Source organism: Myotis yumanensis, unplaced genomic scaffold (assembly GCF_028538775.1).
Source record: "Myotis yumanensis isolate MYYU_CA2020_CCGP unplaced genomic scaffold, mMyoYum1.0.hap1 SCAF_3, whole genome shotgun sequence".
Taxonomy (NCBI): domain Eukaryota; kingdom Metazoa; phylum Chordata; class Mammalia; order Chiroptera; family Vespertilionidae; genus Myotis; species Myotis yumanensis.
The window spans coordinates 23,772,813-23,798,601 of record NW_027223754.1 but is presented as its reverse complement, the minus strand read 5'-3'; the positions used below and the strand labels follow the sequence as shown (position 1 = coordinate 23,798,601).

Genomic DNA, 25,789 nt, shown 5'->3' with positions numbered 1-25,789 from the left:
GAGGGGGTAGAAAGCAACCAAAGGACTTGTATGCATGCATATTACTATAACCAATGGACACAGACTCTAGTGGGAATGGGGGGAGGCGGGGTCAATTGGGGAAAATGGAGACATATGTAAAACTTTAGACAATTAAATAAATAAATAAATTTTAAAAAACTACAATATGCCAGGAGGTCATATATAATAAAAATATTTTGATTGCCTTTGTCCCTTTCTAATTTGGGCAAGACAATTTGCCTTCTTCATCTTTTGATGTCAAAAGAACTTCCTCTTGGAATATAAGCTTTCTCCAAAGTTTTTCTCCTGTACACCTACTTTATAAACCTTAGAAGTTTTTGAAAGTATCCTGAAAAGCCTATTAAAAAGTAAGAAGAGGAGTTAAAAATACTAATTCTTATCACATTTATAAAATAAAAAATTCCCCCAGGTATGCTTCAATTCAGTTACATTTATGAGTAAGAATTAGTTTCTGGCCTTTGCCTCCAAATGATGGACTCCTATAATTAGACTTTAGAGTTCTGCATGTGACTAAAGTTGCAATCCTTTGATTCTCCTCATTAAAGTACATTATACACATTTTGAACCTCTCTCTATTCGCCTTCAAGCTTTCACGCTTCTCTCTTTATGTAATCTTGGAACAGTTTAATAAGACATCTATTCTGAGAAGATAACTTTCATCTTTCATGTACTGGAAAAGTTCAATACTGAATATCATGTTTAACCATATTGTATTTGCAAAAAAAAAAAAAGACAACAAAAGGAGGTTAGTAAATGTTTAGAGCTTTTGTACAGGATTGAAGTTAACTTTCAATTAGCTTAATATGGACTGTTTTATCTATAAGACTAGAGGCCCGGTGAACAAATTCGTACACAGTTGGGGGGGCCCTCAGGGTGGCCTGTGGAGATCGGGCCCCAGCTCGTGCCCCCAGCCTTGCAGCCCCAGTTTGCATCCCCAGCTCACAGACCCAAAGCCCCGCCTGTCACCTGCCTTGGCCTGGCGCTGCCCCCTCACCTGCTCCACCATCCCACCTCTGGGGCAATTGATCAGGTTTGGCCCCCCTGCCTGGCTCCCTTAGTGCTTGGGAGCTGGGTGATGGCTCCACCTCCCGCCACCACCACTGATCGCCATCTGTGGGGCAATAGGCGGGGCCATTAGGCCCATGCTCACACTCACCTTGGCCTGGCGCCAGATGCTCACCTGCTCCATTATCCCGCTGTGGTCCCACTCTCATTGGGGTCCATCAGGGCCGGCAGCACCTCCACTGCTGCCTGCTGCCAGTGCTGCATCCCTGACGCCCACCATGTTCCGCGCCACCCCCTGGTGGTCAGCGCATGTCATAGCAAGCGGTCAAACTGCTGGTCGACCACCGAGGGGACAATTTGCATATTAGGCTTTTATTATATAGGATGTTTTATGTAAACTCATGGTAGTAACCAGGAAACAAAAGGCTACAGTAGATTCACAAGAGATAACGAGAGGTGAATCAAAGTATGCCACCACAGAAAATCATCAGTTCACAAAGGTAGACAGAAAGAAGAAAAAAACACAAGGGAACTAAAAAACAGTCAGAAAACAATTAAAGACATGGCATTATCAATAGTATTAATGATAGTAATTAACCAATAAAAACACAGAGTGGATGGATATAGTAAGTTCATAAAAAAATAAGACCTGCCCTAGCAGGTTTGCTCAATGGACAGAGCGTTGGCCTGTGGACTGAAGGGTCCCGGGTTTGATTCTGGTCAAGGGCACATGTCTGGGTTGAGGGCTTGATAACCAGTAGGAGATGTACAGGAGGCAGTCAATCAATGATTCTCTCTCATCGCTCATGTTTCTGTCTCTCTCTCCCTCTCCCTTCCTCTCTGAAATCAATAAAAACATTTTTTAAAAGCAAGACCTAACTAAATTCTGCCTTCAAGAGATTGACTTGTTTTAAGAACACACATAAGCTCAAAATAGAGATTAAAATATATTCCATGAAAGTAGAAACTAAAAGAAAGATGGGGTAACTATCTATATATATAAAAAGCCAGTGACCGTGACAACCGACAACCAGTTGCTATGATGCCCACTGTGGCCTGATAGAGGGTTGGGGCCCGCCAGCCAACCTCTCACAGCCCCTCCCCCCAGTCGGCCTGCTCCTGATTGGACTCTCCAACCCCAATCAAGGGCGGGGCTGGCTGGCCAAACCACCCACACACCCCCCGCCCTTTCCCCAGCCAGCCCCACCCCCAATCAGCCTGCCCCACCGCCTATCGGCCTGCCCCACCATGATAAGCCCACAGCCCCTCCCCCCAGCTGGCCCCACCCCTGATCGCACTCCCACCTCAATAGGGGGCCAACCTCCTGCAGCCCCTCCCCTGGCCATCCCTGCCCCCTATGTGCCCCTACCACCCTGATTGGCCTGCAGCCCCTCCCCCTGGCCAGCCACCCCTGATCACCCCCCACCCCAGTGGGGAGCAGGGCTGGCCGGCCAATCTCCTGCAGCCCCTCCCCCTGGCCAGCCACTCCTGATCACACCCCACCTCAATAGGGGGCAGGGCTGGATGGCCAACCTCCTGAAGCCCCTCCCCCTGGCTACCCCTGCCCTGACCACCCCCCCCAGTAGGGGGCAGGGTCAGCCAGCCAATATCCCGCAGCCCCACCCTTGGTTGGCCCCTCCCCCAATAGACCCCCACAACCCTGATCGGCCCACAGCCCCTTTTCCTGGCCGGCCCCGCCCCAATGGGCCACCTCCACCCTGATCAGCCTGCTGCCCATCCACCTAGCCAGCCCCACCCCTCATCACCCTCCCACCCGAATAGGGGGCAGGGCCATCTTGCCAACCACTCATGGCCCCTCCCCCAGGCCACTGGCCCCCAATTGGCCCCCAACCCCAATCGGTGGTGGGGTACACCAGCCAATCACCCACAGGCCCTCCCCCCAGCCGGCCAGGCCCTGATCGGGTCCCAACAGGGGCGGGCCAGCTAGTCAACCTCCCACCATCTCCTCCTCCCAACAGGCCCAGCCCTGATCTGCCCCAATTGGGGCTGGCCTGGCTGGACCCCACCTGTGCATGAATTTGTGCACTGGGCCTCTAGTTCTTATATAAGACAAAATAGACTTTAATCCAAATAGTAAAAAGACAAAACAAAGGTCATTATATAATGATAATGGGTCAACACTTTTAAAAGACATAACAATCATAACATACACACTCAACTCTGGAGCACCTAATATATTAAGCAAATACTAACAGGTCTGAAAGAAGAAATTGAGAGCAATACGATAAAAGTGGGACACTTCAATACACCACTTTCAACAATAGATATATAACCAGAAAAAAAATCACAAGGAAATGTGATGAGACTAATTGAACTAGGTATGGAACTAAACCCAGATAAGGCCCCCTGGGTATGTGACTGAATCCAGTTAGGACCTCCGTATTAACTTCTAAAATTCTGGTGGGCTCGTGCAGAAAACTACTTCTCTGGTAGCTGCCCAAGTTTTCTTGGTGATTAAACCTGCCACCTACCAATTGGAATGGTCTGCCTTTTTCTTCAGTCTCTCCCTGCCTTCCACATAGGGGGCCCAGTTTCAGGTTATACACATAAAGCTCTGCAGGAGGTTGCAACCCAACACTAGCATGTAGTAGGAACCCAATAAATTTTGAATTAATGAGTGATGCTGAAAAGTGCCCAAGATTAATGTGATTTGGGGAAACATATATTAATCACATGCTTACTTACTCCATGTCCACTGCACTGTGCTGAACAATTAAGGGAATCCTTCTTAAGAAACCTTGATTCTACACATTGACGATTTATACAAACCTAATGAAAAAAAATTTCCAAGTCAAAGAATTTCAGCTATCTTCACATTTTAATCATTAATTTTATCACATAAGATCATAACCATTCACTGCAACAAATATCCATTTAAGTAGTTTTTGCTATACCCCACAAATTTTTATGTTTCATTTTCATTTAATTCAAAATAATTTTCAATTTCTCTTGAGATTCCTCCTTTCAGAATGCATTGCTTAATCTCCAAGTATTGTGAGATTTTTCAGGTAACTCCAATGTAAACTATACACTTTGGGTGATAGTGATATGTCAGTGTAGGTTCATCAATTGTAACAAATGTACCAACAATGTTTTATTATATAGGACTTATAATATCATTAAAGGTTACCTGGTAAAATTTGTTTCCAGACATTATCACTAAGAAAAATTATCTATGTTATGGGAAAGATTCTATTCTTACTAAATTGCCAACTGAATAATATCAAATCATCTGTTGATTTATTTTTTTTTCCTTTTAGAAACATATTTTTATTTTTTAAAAATAATTTCACAAATCATTTTGTAGCTCTATTCTGCACAGGGAATTATGATAACATTTTAATTCTTTAACTTATTTTTATTGTTGATACTCATTTTAATTCTTATTTTTATTGTTGACACTATTATAGCTATCCCCATCCTCTGACCCCTTCCCTCTGGCCATCACCACACGCTGTTGTCTGAATCTATGGGTTATGCATTTATGTTCTTTGGCTAATCCCTTTACCTTCTTTCATCCAGTCCCCCTTCCCCCCTCCCACAGCTGTCAGTCTGTTCCATGTATCCATATCTCTGTTTCTATTTTGTTCACATAGATTCCACATATAAGTGAGATCATATGGTATGGGCACTTGGACTGTTTCCAAATCTTATCTATTATAAACTGCACTGCTATGAACATAGGGGTGCATATATTCCTTCTGATTAGTGTTTCTGGCTTCTTAGAATGTATTCCTAGAAGTGGGATCACCGAATCAAATGGTAGTTTCATTTTTAATTTTCTGAGTTGCAGAAGTATAATGATAAAATCTGGACTCCCTCCCCCCCTTTATAGGGCGCACAACCCCGTTAGAACTTTCTATAAGTGCCCATCAGTATATGAGTGGATAAAAAAAGGTGGTACATTTACATAATAGAATACTATGCAGCTGTAAAACAGAAGGAACTCTTACCTTTGCAACAGCATGAATGGACCTGGAGATTATTATTCTAAGTGAAATAAGCCAGTCAAAGAAAGATGAATACCATATGCTCTCACTTATATGTGGAATCTAATGAAAAAAATAAACTGACGAACAAAATAAAAGCAGAAGCATGGAGACTTATTTTATTTTTACTTGTTTTGGCTCCATGGCCTAAATATATCTACTGAACCCCCAGGCATAGCCATCCTTTGAGGAGACAATTGTGGCTCCTAGGCATGAAGAAGCAGCCGGCAAAGATCTGGTCAGGAATAAAATGAAACTTTGCAGAAAATTTATTCCCTCTATGTTTTCTCCATATTTGTGTCAGCCTCAGAAATAATGACTTATAATAACAATAAATAATAATAGCCAACCTGTATTTAACTCTTACAATGTGTTGAACATTGAGCTAATCACTTTATACAGTTATCTAATTTCATCTTCTCATTAACCCCACAGAGTAAAAGCTATTATTATCCCCACTTTACATATAATTGTAGTATCTCACACTGGTTAGTTAACTAGCAAAATGTCAAAACATAAGAGGTGAATAGTTGATTCTATGCAGTCTGAAAATTAACTTGTGATCTTATCTACTGGGCCACAAAGAGACACATATTACCCAGTTTTACTTTTATTACTTTTCCACATACTACTTTTCACAAGAAGAAAAGTGAATTTCCATGCTAGAGAGGACTTAACTACAGTGTATTTCCAAGTTCTCTCCCCTCCCCACTCTAGTCCTAAAATAGTTGGTAGTTTCCTTGTTCACAACATTGAAATTCTGAAAAGGATCAAACTGTTCCATTTCCCTCTTAATATCTGAGGCCTTACTGAAGCTTATTTTCTCTTTCTCTAAATATTTAAGTTTATATAGCACTACAACTGAATTTAAAATTTGATACTGAAAACATGTGTTAAATAAATAAATTTAATTTAACTTTAAAAATAAATTTTAAATCACTTACTCTCTCAGAATCACATTCAGAGCCATCATTGACCACCAGTGGATCTACATTTGAGCCATGAAGACTGTAGTCTAAAGTTATACATATAACATTTCGTACATAAGCATAAAGCACAGCAACATTTCTTTGAATGTAAGGAGTTAGAGTAGGGTAGGTACAAATTAATCTTCCACATATAAGATTCCTACAAATATAATAAAATTATATTATTATTATTACATATTAGGCATTTATTGAAAATGCTTCAGATTTGCTTTATAAGAAAAAAAATTTTAAAATACATGGTTCGTAATATATGGCAATATGTCTAGGGAAAATGTAATACTTTACCACTAACATTTAAAGTAAAAAAGTATAAAGCTGCTGATACAAGATTATCTTTCAATGCTACTTTTGGTCTTTTATTCACTGTGCAGATTTATATCTCATTGTCAAATAATCAATTCATGCAAGCACTTTATAGGATCTAATGGTAAACAAATTAGACCCATACCCTTATCATCTAATACTAAATGTGATGTTTCGTTGAGTTGTTCACCTGAAACCTGAATGGTTTGGTGGACCAGTTTCATCCCAATAAATTCAATTTTTAAAAAGGATAATTGTTTTTCTAAAAAAAAGTTCTACAAATGAAATAAAGAAATCCTTACAGATATTTAAGATGAGGACACATTGTAATTTAGCAGTCAGGAAAACTTCAAAGAGAACAGGCCATCTGAGTCAAAGCTTACAAGTTAGTAGGATTTTAACAGAGTAAGGCATTTCTAAACAAAAGTAAAAGCATAAGCAAATCAAGGAAATATAAAACTACATGATATATTTACCTGCCTACAAATTCCATGAGCACAAGGGCCATGTGTCATTTTCTAACTAGTATCTAGCCCAATGTCCAGCACATAGATTATTAATAAATGTTTATTAAAACAAATTCATGACCAATATATCAAAGAGCTGGCTCTTCAGATACAGGAAAAGATTAACTTTATTTTACTAATGTATCTCTACTGTTGAAATACAAATGTCCCCCTTTTCCTCCATTGAACCTTTCCACCTTGCACCCGCACCCCCACCCCCACCCCCAAGGCCTTCACCGCGCTACTATCTATATGTTCATGGGTTATACATATATATATGCATATACATGATCTCATCATACATAGGATCTAATGAACAAAATAAACTGATGAACAAAATAGATCCAGAGACACAGAAGCATGGAACAGACTGACGAATCTCAGATGGAAGAGGGGTTGGGTGGGTGGGAAGAGATTAACCAAAAAATGAACTTCATTATAAAGACACTGGGCAGTCTTCAGCTTGGGCAAGCAATCAAATGAATGAGAACAGTATTTTTATAAAGAAAAATGAGCAGGTTCAGAAAGGAAAGGTGCAATAGACATTATTAGTTTCAACTACTATTGGATTTAGGAGCCTAATGGTCATCTACATGTGCTTACAACTATATGTAAATTTAAGCCTGTAGCACAAGAAAGATGTCAGAGCAAAGATTTTGATCTGAGATTCACTCCCATACACATGTCATACTTGGAACCACTGGCAAGAATAACACATAGGAAGAAAAACTAGTCCTGGCCAGTGTGGCTCAGTTGGTTAGAGCATCATCCTCTACACAAAAAGGCTGTGGGTTCGATTCCTGGTCAGGGCACACTCCCAGTTTGTGGGTTCAATCCCCAATCGAGGCATGTACGGAGGCAACTGATCAATGTTTCTCTCTCACATCAATGTTTATCTCCCTCTTCCTCTCTCTCCCAAAAATCAATTTAAGAAAAAACAACTACAGATAGAATCTTATAGAACAAAATTATATTTAGTATTTGCATAGCATACCTCCATTGGCAGAATTTATATTGGCCTCTTTCCTTACCGCAGTTCCCAAACCTATCAAGTTGAGATTGTATTTCTTCATAGCAGGCAAATGGAGCATTTTTTGAACCTGTCAAAGTTTAAAATGTATTTGGATTAAAACTCCCTTTCTTTTTCATCTTCTTCATTACCTCAGATATTATATCTCCTTTTCCTTTATTATTTAATTTAAAAATGTTCCCAATGAGGTTGTTGAAAAATAGAAAAATTAAAGTGAAAGGACGATGGTCATGTTATTCCTCCTTTCACTTCATTTTCTGTTCTTTCCATCACAAAAGATATGAGGTGTAAGAAGAATCACAGAAGTGTAAACTATGAGAGGGCTCTGTGAAAGAGAGCAATAAAAAGATAACACAAGAAAATTATACTTGTTCTCCTAGATTCTGAGTAGGAACTCATAAAAAGCCAGGTCTATAATGTAATCTCATTAAATAAACCTCATTGTATCTTCAAGAAGTCTTTTAAAAAGGACCAAAATTGCCAATCTTTATATATAACTATTTTTTACTTTGTTACTATATTAGTTTTTTGTTGCTTTGCAAAAGACTACCAAAATATTGGCAGCTTACACCCTCTTATAATGTCAGTTTTTAGAAGTCAGAAGTCCAGCAAGGCAGAAGTGATCTCTCTACCCAGGGTCTCACTAGAAGTTATTGGCTGAGGCTGAAGTCTTCCTGTGAGCTGATTATTGGTGGAATTCAGGGGGGGGGAGGGGGGGAAGTTGCAGTCATAGCTTCATTTTCTTACAATCTGCCAAGGATTGATCTTGGCTCCTAGGAATTGCCCCCATGTCCTAGTCACATGGCCCTTCAAAACATGGCAGCTTAGCCCGGCCAGTATTGCTCAGTGGTTGAGCATCAACCTATGAACCAAGAGTTCATGGTTCAATTCCCAGTCAGGGCACATGCCCGGATAGTGGGCTCGATCCCCAGTGTGGGGCATACAGGAGGCATCTGATCAATAATTCTCTCTCATCATTGATGTTTCTATCTCTCTACCTTTCCCTTCCTCTTTGAAATCAACTAAAAAATATATATATAACACAACCATGGGAGCTTATTTATTCTAAGCCAGCAAGAGAATCTGTCTGACATCTCCCATCTTTTAAGGGCTCACATAATTAGGTCAGACCCACTCACAATGATCTCAATTCATTCAAAGTTAACTGATGGTGGACCTTAAACACGCCTTCAAAGTTCCTTCCTCACTATATAACCTAATAACAAGAATGCTATCCCATCATATGTTCACTGGTTCTGCTCAAACTCAAACGGCACTATCCAAAGCATGTACAACAGGAGAGTCTGGGGGGCCATTCAGAATTCTGCACAGCCCAGTTACCTACTCTAAAATGAGTCTCACAAAGCCTTAACTGCTTCATCCACAAAAGCAGATGATAGTATCCACCTCAGTAGATTGTTATGAGAATTAAGATGACGTTTATTTAGTCACTGTTAGTTCTCAACTATTCCTTCTCTATATTTTTAAGATCAAGAAGGTTTCTCCTGTTTACCTGCCCCTTCCATGATTTACATTTTCCCCACTATTATTTTTTTAAATTTTTTATCTTCTAATTCAATATCTTTCCACCATTTTTAAATATTGGTCCATTGTGTATATACCATAAAGACAGGCAATGTTATTTTTTAGAATTCACAATCTATACATGTAAAAGCCTAAGTGTCCATTACGACGGAACCACTGGTTGCTTTGACGCACACTGAGCAGGCAGGCAAGTGAGCGGTTAGGAGCGAATGGTCCTGGATTGCGAGAGGGATGTCCAAGGGGTCCTGGATTGTGAGAGGGTGCAGGCCAGGCTGAGGGACCCCCTCCCCCATGCACAAATTTCATGCACCAGGCCTCTATTGTTTAATAAGTTCAATTGTGACTTTGAGATACCAGGTTAGGAATGCCAATGCAGGAATTGTTAAACATCATGATAATATCCGAGGAAATTCAGAAACTGGATAACTCAGCCCAGTTTGGAGAGAGACTATACAAGAATATGTTAGTCACAGAGAAGTCAATGAATTCTGTTAAAAGTGATGTTTTTCATCTAGTCCAATTCTTATTAGTCCATCTATTGCATCTAAAGGTACCAATGAGCCATATTATTAACTTCCCCCTTGAACGCTTCTTATTAAAGACTTTCTCTCAGATCAGTCTGGGTTTTCCAGGATGAGATGAAAACACTAAAAGGGCAGCACTTTGCAAATGTGAAATCACATGTCAAATATTCCCTTAAGTCCACCATACTGACCAAGTCTACTGAGTAAAAAATTTGCCCTCTGATATTCCAAATAATATAATTAGATTCCCTTATCCTATTATCAAAGAATATGAGGTACAATAAAATACTGAACATAACCTAATATCTGATTCACCTCATCTCATGACTAACAGGCATTTACAACTGAACATATCCTAAAACCAAATTCAGTTTTACCCCTAGACTTCCTTGTTTCAGTTTATGGAACCATTTAGTAAACCAAATATTCAGGCTAACACTTAGGGATCATCCTTGATTTACTTTATCCCACATTTCCTGCCTCCACTATGTAATCCAACTCTTATTGACATTACCTCCTAAATACAGCCTGAGCATGGCCACTGCTCTCTCACCTTCTCCATGGCCATCAAAGGTACAAACTTCATTATAAGATGACTAAATTCTGAAAATCTAATGTATAGCATTAGGTGCATTATATACTTGCAATTATATACTAGAAAGTACCTTACATACTTGAAGATTGCTAAGAGATTAAATCTTAAATATTCTCACCACACAAAAAAAGGATTGGTAATTATGTGGCATGATGGAAGTATTAGCTAAATGTTATGGTGCTAATCACTTCACAATATCTGAGAATCAAATCAACACATTGTACAACTAAACTTATACAATGTTGTATGTCAATTATATCTCAATAAAGGTGGGGGTAAGGAAGACTTAAACATTAAGACTTGAAACAATAAAACCCCTAAAAGAAAACATAAGATAAAAGCTCTTAGACAGCAATCCAGGCAATAATTTTTTGCATATGATACAAAAACACAGGCAACAAAAGCAAAAATAGACAAGTGGGGCTGCATTAAACTAAAAACATTTCTCAGCAAAGGAAAGAATCAACACAGGGAAAAGAAAACATAGCATAAGAAATAGCAAACTCTCAAACATATGCTGAAGCAATTTCTTCACCGATACAGCTCCTAGGGCAATGGAAACTAAAGAGGAAATAAAAAAAATGGAACTACATCAAAATAAAAAGCTTTTGCACAGCAAAAGAAACCATCAACAAAACAACAAGAAAGCCCACTGCATAGGAGAACATATCTGCCAATGTTATCACCAATAAGGGTTTAATCTCCAACATTTACAGGGAACTCATACAACTTAACGAAAGGAAGATAAACAACCCAATCAAAAAATGGGCAATGGACCTAAATAGATACTTTTTGAAAGAAGACATAAGGAAGGCCAAGAGACATATGAAAACATGCTCAAAGTCACTAATCATCCAAGAGATGCAAATCAAAACAATGAGGTACCATCTCACACCTGTCAGAATGGCTGTCATCAACAAATCAACAAACGACAAGTGCTGACAAGGATGCAGAGAAAAAGGAACCTCATGCACTGCTGGTGGGAATGCAGACTGTTGCAGCCACTGTGGAAAACAATATGGAGTTTCCTCAAAAAACTAAAAATGGAACTGCCATTTGACCCAGTGATCCCACTTTTGGAAATATATCCCAAGAAACTAGAAACACCAATCAGAAAGGATATATGCACCCCTATGTTCATAGCAGCACAATTCACCATAGCTAAGATTTGGAAACAGCCTAAGTGCCCAGCAGATGAGTGGATTAAAAACTGTGGTACATCTACACAATGGAATACTATGCTGTGGTAAAAAAAAAAAAAAGAAGGAATTCTTACCATTTGCAACAGCATGAATGGACCTGGAGAGCATTATGCTAAGCGAAATAACCCAATAGGAGAAAGATAAATACCACATGATCTCACTCATTTATGGAATACAGTGGGGCCTTGACTTACAAGTGTCCCGACTAACGAGTTTTTTGAGATATGAGCCGTCTCTTGGCCGAGTTTTTGCTTTGAGTTGCAAGCTAAAATTTGGGTTACGAGCCAGCTTCAGATACCCCACCGCTAGTTGGCGCAGCGAACGTCACAGTGAACGCCACATCAGCCCAGCATCACATGTCTCACTCGTTCACTTTAAGCGGTTAGCTCTTAGTTGAAGCATCAGTGTTGTGCTCGCATTTGTGCTTGCAGTTATTTTGCAAAACTTTGTTTTTTCAACTATGGATCTGAAGAAAGTAAGTGCGAAGGACAGTGCTGAGAAGAAGAATCGGATGATGTGCACTGAATTAAAGAAAGAAATTATCGAAAAACATGACCAAGGTGTGCGTGTAATCAACTTGTCGAAGCAGTACGAGCGTAGCACTTCTACGCTCTGCACCATACTGAAGCAGAAGAAGTCGATACAGGCTATAACTCCAGCCAAGGGCGTTAAAATAATTTCTAAACATCGGACATCTATACATGAAAATATGGAGAAGCTGCTAATGGTGTGGTTAACGGAGAAGCAGCTCGCAGGAGATACCGTGACGAAGGCTATAATCTGCGAGAAGGCACGAGCTATTTACGCTGATTTGCTGCAGCAGACCCCAGGCACTTCAATGGACGAGGCATCGGGCGAGCCGTTTAAAGCCAGTCGGGGCTGGTTCAAAAATTTTAAAAAGAGGACCGGCATTCACTCCGTTGTCAGACATGGTGAGGCAGCAAGCGCGGATATAAAGGAAGGTGACATCAACGAGCTCATCGAGGAGCACTCCGAGGAACTGACAACGCAGGAGCTAAAGGAGCTACAGACGCAGCAGCACACGGAGGTTTTGCAGGAAATAGATGACACGGAAGAGGAGGAGGAGGAGGAGGAGGTTATCTCTGTAAGTGAGATAAAAGAAATGTTGGGAATGTGGGAGAAACTTTCAGACTTTATTCAAAAGAAAAACCCAGAAAAAATTGCAACTGGGCGTGCGATGGAGCTATTTAATGACACTTGCCTAACTCATTTCAGAAATATTCTGAAAGGGAGGATGAAACAGATCTCATTGGACAGGTTTTTATCGAAAACTCCTGTAGATGAAAGCATGGCGAAAAGGGCAAAAATCAGCAAATAAGATTCAGTTATTCAGTTCAGCCTTTCTCCTCCAACTCCATCAGCATCTTTAAGTCGTTTGATCTCAAGGTAAATGCTGTACATTAAACTTAATAAAACAAGTTTATTTCACTACATTCTATTGTTCAGTATTGTGTTTTTATACAATATTCGTTATTTTAAAATACATTTTTCTTATTTAAAAACATTTAACAAAACAATTGCGGTGTTTTTTGGGTGTCCGGAACGGATTTATGGCATTTCAATTCATTGTAATGGTGAAAATTGATTTGACATACGAGTAATTTGAGTTACAAGCTCCATCATGGAACGAATTAAATTCGTAAGTCAAGGCCCCACTGTATAATGAACAATATAAACTGATAAACAAAAACAGATCTAGAAACAGAGAAGCATCTCTCAAACCATCAAATCTCAGAGGGAAGGGAGGGGAGGATGGGCGTAAGGGGAGAGATCAACCAAAGGACTTGTATGCATGCATATAAGCCTAAGCAAGGGACACAGACACCATGGGGTGAGGGCATGAGTTGGGAGGTAATGGGGCAATAAGGACACATATGTAATACCTTAATCAATAAAAAAAGAAAACATAGCATAAGAGAAAATTTTTACAAATCATGTATCTCTAAAATATATGTTACTCATACAATTCAATAGCAAAAACAAATAATGGGATTTTAAAATAGCAAAGGACTTGAGACATTTCTCAAAGGAAGACAATGTGGTCATCAGATATATGAAAAGGTGCTCAACATCACTAATCATCAGGAACATGCAAATCAAAAGCACATCTCACACATTTTAGGATAACTTTTTTTTTTTTAAAGATTATTATTAGCAAGGATGTAGCGAGAAGAAAAGTTTTTTTACTGTTCATGGGAATGAAATTGGTACAGCTCTTATAGAAAACAACATATAGACTCCTCAAAAATTAAAAACAAACTACCTTACGACCCAGCAATCTCATTTATATGAATACATATATATATATTCTGTGAGCAGTACTTAACATAATGTATAAAAACTGTAGAAATTTTTTCACAATATATATGAAATATCAAAACATCAAATCATATACCATAAATATATGCATTTTAATTGTCAATTATACCTCAATAAAATTTTAAAAAATAAAAATATACCAAAAATATATATACATGTTAAACAATAAATAATTTAAATTTATATGTATTTATATATAACATGTATAATCATATAAAATATAAATTATATGTGATTGCCCATTGTCTTGGTAATGTTAATAAAATATTGAAGATCAACTGTTTAGATGTTACAAAACCATATTACCTTTTCCAAATATGGATTCACAACGTGCATCAAGATCATGGCAGTCTCCATTATAACAAATATATTTATTTTTACATGAATGCCCATTGATTATCATGACATCAGTGGGACAGGCTGATGAGGATCCATTACAAAGTTCAGGAAGATCACACTCAGGATGCACACTGGGCCTACACGGTGAACCTGCTTGTTGAATCTAGTAGAAATTAAAATATAAAAAAATAAAGCATTATATATAAGATTGTTATTAATATTTACTTCAAAATTGTGTTACTTTCATTTATAGGCTGATGAACTATTTATTCATTAATGTCTCTTAATATCTTCTATATAAAATATGTTTTTAAATAAAACAAGAGATAAAACATATACACAAGGAAAAGTAAAACACTAGTATGGTGTAATGAGAGGCAAGATTTTGTTGTGTTTCAGTGCAAGGGAGGAAATATCACTTTTAGCTTGTGATATCACTTTTTCCTTTGGGGTTGAAATCCTGTAGTTTAGACAATTTCCAAATAAAATATACTTATTCAAACCAGTATATAAATATGGAATATCTGTAAATGCAATCTTTCTCCTGAATTATCCTATAAACAACTTTCACCTATTGAATTCGAAAAATTTATACAAAGAATCTTAAATGGGCATCTATCTCATACTTTTTTAAAAAATATTTTTTATTGATTCAGAGGAGAAGGGAGAGGAATAGAGAGGTAGAAATGTCAATGATGAGAGAGAATCATTGATCAGTTGCCTCCTGCATGCCCCACACTGGCGATCAAGCCCACAACCCCCATATGTGCCCTGACCAGGAATCGAACCTTGACCTCCTGGTTCATAGGTCAACACTCAACCACTGAACCATGCCAGCCAGGCCTATCTCATACTTCTTAATTAATTGTTTCCTATGTGAGTAGTAAGTATTCAATAAACTTTTGTGGAATTGAAAAAGAAAAGAAAAGATCAGAGATAAGAATATAGCACATGGTGAGATTCTAGAGAAAAACAACATTAAACTGCTTCAGTGATAAGACAGTCAAGAACACAGAACCCATGTTAGTAGTTCAATAAAGGGAATCTCACATAATGAATCTGTTGCAAACACATGGAAAGAACTAAAAAGGAAAACGGGGGGGCAGGAGCCAACACCTTTACATATGACTTAAATTGTGATATTTAAGACAAATGGTCTTTGAATAATTAGTTCATAATTTAAATTTTGTGCTAATACAGCATTTGAAAATTACTTCTAGTGAGTTTCATTATTTATACATTTATGGGAAACTATTGTGTCTTTCAATTATATACCCACGGATACCTAACTATGAGCAGTAACATTTTTTATTTGTAAAATATAAATGTTGGATAAAGTGAATGGAAATAATCCCTTTTAAAGGAGATTTTTCTATATTGAAGAATCCTATAATAGCTCTCAATCAAGGCTTAAAAACAACATCATCAAATTGGGGAGGAAATGGCGTTAGAAAGAGGCCTCAACATCCCACTAAAATTCACAAAATAAGAAACCTGACTGAATTTAGTATCTTTTTTTTTGAAAGGTCATTTATTTGACTTACAGCTATAGGTCTATGTGTTCTAAAGAAATCCAGACAGAGAAGACTCCAAAGCGCATTTTACAAAACCAGCATTATCCTAATTCCAAAACCAGAAAAAAGATACTACAAAGAAAGAAAATTACAGGCCAAGATCCCTGATGAACACAGATGCTGAAATCATCAACAAGATATCAGCAGACCATGTTGAACAGGAGTGGTGAAAGTGGGCATCCCTTTGTTCCTGTTCTTAGGTGAAATGGTTTTAGTTTTTGCCCATTGAGTATGATGATGGCTTTAGGTTTGTCATATAAGGCTTTTATTCTGTTGAAATATGATCCCTCTATTCTCATTTTGCTGAGGGTTTTTATCAAGAAAGGGTGTTGGTTTTGTCAAATACTTTTTCTGCATCAATTGATATATGATTTTTATCTCTCAATTTGTTTATGTGATGTATCACGTTTATTGATTTGCGGTTATTGTACCAGCCTTGCATCCCCGGAATAAATCCTACTTGGTCATGGTGTATGATCTTTCTGATGTAATGTTGGATCCGATTTGCTAGAATTTCCTTGAGGATTTTTGGCATCCATGGTCATGAGGGATATTGGCCTGTAATTCTCTTTGTGTTGTCTTTATCTGGTCTTGGTATTAGGGTAATGTTGGCTTCATAGAATGAGCTTGGAAGCGTTCCTTCCTCCTGAATTTTTTGGAGTAGTCTGAGGATAGGTTTTAGTTCTTCTTTGAATGTTTGGTAAAACTCCCCCGTGAACCATCTAGCCCTGGGCTTTTGTTTGCTGGAAGCTTTTTGATGACTGCTTCAATTTCCCCTATAGTTATCAGCCTATTGAGATTTTTAGATTCTTCCTGATTGAGTTTTGGAAGGTTGCATTTTTCTAAGAATATGTCCATTTCCTCTAGGTTGTCTAGTTTGTTGAAATAGAGTTGTTCTTAACTTTTTTTTTTTACAATCCTTTGTATTTCTGTGGGGTCTGTTGTTATTTCGCCTCTTTCATTTCTGATTTTGTTTATTTAGGTCCTGTTTGCTTCTTGGTGAGCCTGGCTAGAGGATCATCAATCTTATTTATCCTTTCAAAGAACCAGCTCTTGGTTTCATTGATTTTTGGGGGGGAGGGGGGAGGGGTGTCTGTATGTCATTTATTACTGCTCTGATCTTTATTATCTCCTTCCTTCTGCTCACCCTGGGCTTTTTTTGTTGCTCTCTTTTTAACTCTTTGAGTTGTAGGGTTAGATAATTTATTATCGTTTTTTCTTGTTTTTTGAGGTAGGCCTAGAGAGCTATAAACTTCCCTCTCAGGACTGCTTTCACTGTGTCCCATAGATTTTGGATTGTTGTGTTTTCATTGTCATTAGTTTCCAGGATGCTTTTAATATCGTTTATGATATCTTTGGTGATCCAATCATTGTTTAACAGCATGCTATTCAGCTTCCAAGTGTTTAAATTTTTTTATTGTTTTTATTATAGTTTATTTCTAATATTATGCCATTGTGGTCTGAGAAGATGCTTGATATGATTTCAATCTTCTTAAATTTGGAGAGATGTTGCCTGTGACACAACATACAGTCTATCTTTGAAAATGTCCCATGTGCACTTGAGAAGAATGTATAATCTGTGGCTTTGGGGTGAAATGTTCTGAAGATGTCAATTAATTCCATCTGATCTAGTGAGTCATTTAGGATTGCTGTTTCTTTGCTGATTTTTTGTCTAGAGCAGTGGTAGGCAAACTGCGGCTCACAAGCCACATGCAGCTCTTTGGCCCCTTGAGTGTGGCTCTTCTACAAAATACCCACTTCTGCACATGGGCCACAAAGTTTCGATCGCACTGTACATGCACGCCCACACGTGGTATTTTGTGGAAGAGCCACACTCAAGGGGCCAAAGAGCCGCATGTGGCTCATGAGCCACAGTTTTCTGACCACTGGTCTAGAGGATTTATTTAGTGATGTCAGTGGGGTATTAAAGTCTCCTACTATGATTGTATTGTTGTCGATCTCTCCCTTGGTATCTTCCAGGAGTTTTATTTATGTATTTGGGTGCTCCTGCATTGGGTGCATATAAGTTTACAACAGTTATATCCTCTTAGTGTATTGATCCCTTTAGTATTATGAAGTGGCCTTCCTTATATTCCTGTTCAACATAGTACTGGAAGTGCTACCAATAGCAATTAGATAAGAAGAAGAAATAAAAGGCATCCAAATTGGAAAAGAAGAAGTAAAACTGTCATTATTTGCAGATGACATGATACTGTACATAGAAAACCCTAAAGACTCCATCAGAAAATTATTAGACTTAACAAATGAATTCAGCAATGTAACAGGATACAAAATTAACATTCACAAATCTATGGCATTTTATACACCAATAATGAACTTACAGAAAGAGAGATTTTAAAAAAACAATCCCATTTACCATTGCACCAAAAAAATTAAGATACCTAGGAATAAACTTAACTAAGGAGATAAAAGACCTGTACTCAGAAAACTACAGGACATTGAAAAACGAGATAGAGGAAGACATAAACAAATGGAAGAACATACTGTGTTCATGGACTGGCAGAATCAAAATCATTAAAATGTCCATATGACCCAAAGAAATCTATAGATTCAATGCACTCCCCATTAAAATAGCAATGGAATATTTCAAAGACCTAGAATGAACTCCCCAAAAATTCATCTTGAATAAAAGAAGACTCTGGATAGCTGCAGCAATCCTGAGAAAGAAGAACAAAGTAGGAGGAATCTCAAAACTAGATATCAAGCTATATTACTAAGCCACAGTTCTCAAAACTGCCTGATATTTGCACAAGAATAGATATATAGACCAATGGAAAATATAGAAGCCAGAAATTGACCCAAACCACTATGCTCAATTAATATTTGACAAAGGAGGCAAGAGCATACACTGGCGTCAAGACAGTCTCTTTAATAAATGGTGTTGGGAAAATTGGACAGATACATGCAAAAAAAAAAAAATGAAACTAGACCACCAAGTTACACCATACACAAAAGTAAACTCAAAATGGATAAAGGATTTAAACGTAAGATGGGAAATCATAAAAAAATTAGAGGAATCCACAGGCAGCAAAATCTTAGACATATGCTGATGCAATAACTTCACTGATACAGCTCCTAGGGCAATGGAAACTAAAGAGAAAGAAAACAAATGGGACTACATCAAAATAAATAGCTTCCGCACAGCAAAAGAAACCATCAACAAAACAACAAGAAAGCCCACTGCATGGGAGAACATATTTGTCAATATTATCTCTGATAAGAGTTTAATCTCCAACATTTACAGGGAATTCATACAACTTTACAAAAGGAAGATAAACAATCCAATCAAAAAATGGCCAATGACCTAAATAGACACTTTCGAAAGAGGACCTACAGAAAACCAAGAGGCATATGAAAACATGCTCAAAGTCACTAATCATCCAAGAGATGCAAATCAAAACAACAATGAGGTGCCATCTCACACTTGTCAGAATGGCTATCATCAACAAATTAACAAATGACGAGTGCTGGCAAGGACTCAGAGAAAAAGGAACCTTGTGTACTGCTTGTGGGAATGAAGACTGGTGCAGCCACTGTGGAGAACTGTATAGAGTTTCCTCAAAAAACTAAAAATGGAACTGCCATTTGACCCAATGATCCCACTTCTGGAAATATATCCCAAGAAACTAGAAACACCAATCAGAAAGGATATATGCACCCCTATGTTCATAGCAGCACAATTCACCATAGCTAAGATTTGGAAACAGCCTAAGTGCCCATCAGCAGATGAGTGGATTAAAAACTGTGGTATAAGGAGAAACCAAGATGGCAGCATAGGTAAACACCGGAAATTGCTACCTCACACAACCACTTCAAAAATACAACTAAAAGACAAAACGGACATCATCCAGAATCAAAGGAAGGCTGACTGAGTGGAAATTCTACAACTAGAAGGAAAGAGAAAAGCACACTGAGACTCAGAGGAGGTGCGGAAGTAAAGTGCAGAGGCACACGTGGAAAGGGCTGGCAACTGAGGACGCAGTTGTCTTTTTCAATCGGGAGGGAGTCTCAAGCTCCCAACTGCTCTGAACTCCAGTTCTGGGGGAGTCTCTGGGGACCCAGACTCATACGGGGAGAAACTGGACTGTCTGGCATCGGTCGGAACTCAAGGGCGGCTTTCTCTCAGAGGTGCTTGCAGCAATTACCAGGACACTGAGACGCGGGGACTCTTAGGGTAGGACTGAGGAGCAGCCATAGCTGTTTGCTCCGCCCTGTTGATCTCCTGAGACCCGGCCCCACCCAAACTGTGCACAGATACTTTTGCATATGAAAGGCCTGGCCCTTTGTGTATCTGAAAATTACCTAACAAACTGCAGCTGGGTCAGAGAGACCCAGAACTTCCAAAAGAAGGCCCAAGGCCCCACAGCAGCTTGCACTGCTTCACAGCTGGGCCTCATCTGGGCACCTCCAAAACCAAAACAAAGAAGAGGAATCTCTCCATAGCTCCTGCTGGGTAGCCTCAGGCAGAGGCTAAATTAGCACCTCCTTAGAGATCCAAGAGCCAGTGTACCCAGTGCTCAGATGGGACCATCCAGATTACAACTCCACAGATCCATAAGGGACACACTCAGGGGGCAGATTCAGTGAGAACCAAAGCCCCACTGAAGCAAGTCTTGCCCCAGAAGGGTGTCTCCAGCACAGAAGTTCTCCCACTGCAGACATAGCTGATTCTCACAGACAACTGGCCTGGAGGTCAATTCCTCTCAGTGATACCTACAACAATCAAGGCTTAACTACAACAAGACTGTGCACAAAGCCCACAAAGGGGTGCACTAAGAGTGTCCACCTCAGGTAATTGGGGAGGCTGAGCCACTGCGCCCTATAGGACACCTAGCACAGAAAGCCACTCTATCAACACAGGGAAGCATAAAAAGTGCAGAGACAAAGAAAAAGGTCACAAATGACAGAAATGGAGGAAAGCAAACTGCTGGATATAGAGTTCAAAACCACACTTTTAAGGTTTTTCAAGAATTTTCTAGAAACCGCAAATAAATTTAGTGAGACGCTCAAGAAATCTAGTGAGACCCTCGAGGTTATTAAAAAGGACCAACTAGAAATTAAGCTACACTGACTGAAATAAAGAATATTATACAGACACCCAACAGCAGACTAGAGGATCGCAAGAATCAAGTCAAAGATTTGAAATACGAAGAAGCAAAAATCACCCAACCAGAAAAACAAAAAGAAAAAAGAATCCAAAAATATGAAGATAGTGTAAGGAGCCTCTGGGACAACTTCAAGCGTACCAACATCCAAATTATGGGGGTGCCAGAAGAAGAGAGAGACCAAGATATTGAAAACCTATTTGAGCCGAACTGGTTTGGCTCAGTGGATAGAGCGTCAGCCTGTGGACTCAAGGGTCCCAGGTTCGATTCCAGTCAAGGGCATGTACCTGGGTTGCGGGCACATCCCTACTAGGGGCTGTGCAGGAGGCAGCTGATCGATCTCTCTCATCGATGTTTCTAACTCTCAATCCCTCTCCCTTCTTCTCTGTAAAAATTCAATAAAATATATTAAAAAAAAAAACAAAGAAAACCTATTTGAAGAAATAATGACAGAAAACTTCCCCTACCTGGTGAAAGAAATAGACTTACAAGTCCAGGAAGCACAGAGAACCCCAAACAAAAGGAATTCAAAGAGGACCACACCAAGACACATCATAATTAAAATGCCAAGAGCAAAAGACAAAGAGAGAATCTTAAAAGCAGCAAGAGAAAAGAAGTCAGTTACCTACAAGGGAGTACCCATACGACTGTCAGCTGATTTCTCAAAACAGAAACTTTGCAGGCCAGAAGGGAGTGGCAAGAAATATTCAAAGTGATGAAGACCAAGAACCTACAACCAAGATTACTTTATCCAGCAAAGCCATCATTCAGAATTGAAGGTCAGATAAAGAGCTTCACAGATAAGAAAAAGCTAAAGGAGTTCATCACCACCAAACCAATATTATATGAAATGCTGAAAGATATCCTTTAAGAAGAGGAAGAAGAAGAAAAAGGTAAAGATACAAATTATGAACAACAAATACACATCTATCAACAAGTGAATCTAAAAATCAAGTGAATAAATAAATCTGATGAACAGAATAAACTGGTGAATATAGTAGAATCAGGGGCATAGAAAGGAAGTGGACTGACTATTCTCAGGCGGGGGGGCAATGGGGTGTGGGGGGTGCGGGAAGAGACTGGACAAAAATCATACACCTATGGATGAGGACAGTGGGCGGGGTGGGGGGGGGGTAAGGGCAGAGGGTGGGGTGGGAACTGGGTAGAAGGGAGCTATGGAGGAAAAAAGAGGAACAACTGTAATAATCTGAACAATAAAGATTTCATTTAAAATAAATAAATAAATAAATAAATAAATAAAAATATGTGGTACATCTACACAATGGAATACTATGCTGCAATAAAAAAGAAGGAATTCTTGTCATTTGTAACAGCATGGATAAACCTGGAGAGCATTATGCTAAGCGAATAAGACAGTCAGAGAAAGATAAATATCACTTGATCTCACTAATTTGTGGAATATAATGAACAACATAAACTAATTAACAAAAACAGATCCAGAGACAGAAGCATCAATCAGACTATCAAACCTCAGAGGGAAGGTTGGGGAGGGTGGGGGTAAGAGAGGAGAGACCAACCAAAGGACTTGTATGCATGCATATAAGCCTAAGCAAGGGACATAGACACCATGGGGGTGAGGGCATGAGTGGGGGCATGGGGGGATAATGGGGGCATAAGAACATACATGTAATACCTTAATCAATAAAGAAAAAAAATTCAAAAGAAGTAAAACTGTCATTATTTGTAGATGATGACATGATACTGTATATAGAGAACCCTAAAGACTCCATCAAAAAACAACTAACACTGATGAATGAATTCAGTAAAGTATCAGAATACAAAATAAATATCCAGAAATCAGTTACATTTTTATACACTAATAATGAATTATCAGAAAGGGAAACTAAAAAACAATCTCATTCACAGTTGCTTCAAAAAGAATAAAAGAACAAGGAATAAATTTAACCAAGGATGTAAAAGACCTGTACTCAGAAAATTATAAGACACTTAAGAAGGAAATTGAAGAAGGTACAAATAAGTGGAAGCATATACCATGTTAATGGATAGGGAGAATTAACATCATTAAAATGTCCATACTACCCAAAGCAATCTACAGATTCAACACAATACCTATCAAGATACCAATGTCATATTTCACAGAACTAGAAAAAATATTCCAAAAATTTATATGGAACCACAAAAGACCCCAAATAGCAATAGTGATCTTGAGAAAGAAAAACAAAGTTGGAGGAATCATGCTACCTGATATCAAACTATACTATAAGGCCACAGTAATCAAACAGCATGGTACTGGCATAAAAATAGACATATAGATCAATGGAACAAAATAGAAAGCCCAGAAATAGACCCATGCCTTTAGAGTCAATTAATATTTGACAAAGGAGGCAAAAACATACAAAGGGCTAAAGATAATCCTATCTAATAAAAGAGAAACATGGTAATTAGCCATACCTCCGCTACCCTTCCCATTGGCTAATCAGGGCGATATGCAAATTAACTGCCAGCCAAGATGGCGGCTGGCAGCCTGAAGCGGAACATGAGGTTTGCTTGCTCCAGTGACGGAGGAAGCCAAGGTTCCCCGCCTGCCGCCGCCTGGCTCTGAGCTCCTGAAGCAACAGCTCCAAAAGATACAATGTTTTAATTATAGAAGCTAAAAGATGGCAGTTAATTTGCATATACCAGTTGCGAGGGAAGACTGAGGACAACATGGAGGCCAAGCGGTACAGAAGGGAGCTAAGTAGAGGCCTCGAGGACAGAAACAGAGCCAAGGCTGCGGAGGTGGGAAGCGGGAGGTGGGAGGGCAAGCCCAGCCACAGCGGCTGCGAGGAGGGGCAGCGGCTCGGAGGGGAAGGGGCAGTGCCTGGGAGCGGGAGGGGAAACCCGCCACAGCGCCTGGGAGCGGGAGGGGAAACACGGCAGGAGAGGCTGGGAGCGGAAGGGGAAACCCAGCCGCAGCGGCCTGGAGTGGGAGCGAAGCCCACCTCAGCGGGTTTCGCTCCCCTCTCTGCTTCGCTCCAGCCACTGGAAGCCCTATTCTTGCAGGAATCTTCCTGCAATGGGCCTCTAGTCTCTATATATAAAAGGCTAATATGCTAAGTGCCCAACCATTCAACTGTTCTATCATTTGACCAGTCGTTACGATGCATACTGACCACCAAGGGGCAGATGCACAATGCACAGGCATGGAAACATGGAACAGACTGATGCATCTCAGAAGGAAGTGGGGAGGGGGAGAGGGCGGGAAGAGATTAACCAAAGATCTTATATGCATTCTAGAGGCCCAATGCATGGATTTGTGCACCAGTGAGGTCCCTCTGTCTGGCCTGCGCCCTCTAGCAATCCAAGACCCCTTGGGGGATATTGGACTGCTGGTTTCGGCCTAATCCCCATAGGCCAGGCCGAGGGACCCCACCGGTGCATGAATCCATGCAGCAGGCCTCTAGTCTATTAAATAAATATTGTTGGGTAAATTGGACAGATAAATGAAAAAAAAAAAAGAAACCAGACCACCTTCTTACATCATACACAATAATAAACTCAAATGGATTAAAAACTTAATTGTTAAACTTGAAACCATAAAAATCATAGAAGGAGCCCAGCCAGGGTGGCTCAGTGGTTGAGTGTCAACCTATGAATCAGGAGGTTACGCTTCAATGCCCCGTCAGGGCACATGCCCAGGTAGCAAGCTTGATCCCCAGTGTGGGGCATGCAGAAGGCAGCCAATCAATGATTCTCTCTCATCATTGATGTTTCTATCCCTCTCTCCCTTTCACTTCCTCTCTAAAATCAATAAAAATACTTTTTTTTATAAATCCTAGAAGGAAACATAGGCAGTAAAATCTCTGACATTTCTTGTAACAATAATTTTTCTGATATAATTCCTCAGCTAAGGGAAACAAAACAACAAGAAAACAAATGGACTACGTCAAACTAAAAAGGTTTTGCACAACAAAAGAAACCAGAAACAAAATGAAAAGACAATCCATTGAATGGGAGACCATATTCACCAATACATCTGATAAGGGATTAATATCCAAAATTTATAAAAATCAACACACACATACAACAACAACAACCCAATTTAAAAATGGGCAAAGGTCTTGAAGAGACACTTCTCCAAAGAGGACATACAGATAGCCAATAGACATATGAAAATATGCTCAAAGTCACTAATCCTCAGTGAAATGCAAATTAAATCCACAATGAGGTATCACCTCACACCTGTCAGAATGGCTATGATCAATAGATCAACGAACAAGTGTTGGCGGAGAAAAGGGAACCCTTCTGCACTGTTGGTGGGAATGCAAATTGGAGCGGCCACAGTGGAAAGCAGTAGGGAGTTACCTCAAAAAATTAAAATGGAACTGCCTTATGAACCATCAATTCCACTTCTGGGAATTTATTCGAAGAAACACAAAACACGAATTCGAAAGAATATATGCACCCCCGATATCAACTGCATTATTTGCAACAGCCAACATCTGGAAACAGTCCAAGTGTTGTCCATCAGCAGATGAGTGGATACAACAGCTATGGTTCATTTACACAATGGAATACTACTCAGCCTAACAAGGAAGAAAAGTTTACCCTTTGCGACAGCATGGATGGACCTGGAGAACATTATGCTAGTTAGAAAAACAAAATGATTTCACTCATATGTGGAATCTAATGAACTGAACAAACAATCAAAATAGAGGT

At 39.3% G+C, this 25,789-nt stretch overlaps 1 protein-coding gene across 1 annotated transcript in view; it reads right to left on the bottom strand.

Annotated features, from left to right (window-relative positions):
- The window catches only part of ADAM32 (ADAM metallopeptidase domain 32), a 99,647-nt gene that overhangs the window by 17,364 nt on the left and 56,494 nt on the right, over positions 1-25,789 (bottom strand). Inside the window, exons 14-17 of the mRNA XM_070408445.1 lie at positions 14,377-14,572; positions 7,829-7,934; positions 5,981-6,164; positions 3,733-3,816 (exon numbers count right to left, since the gene is read on the bottom strand). Of these exons, the coding sequence (XP_070264546.1) occupies positions 3,733-3,816; positions 5,981-6,164; positions 7,829-7,934; positions 14,377-14,572 (570 nt within the window). The remainder of the gene's footprint in view (positions 1-3,732; positions 3,817-5,980; positions 6,165-7,828; positions 7,935-14,376; positions 14,573-25,789) is intronic.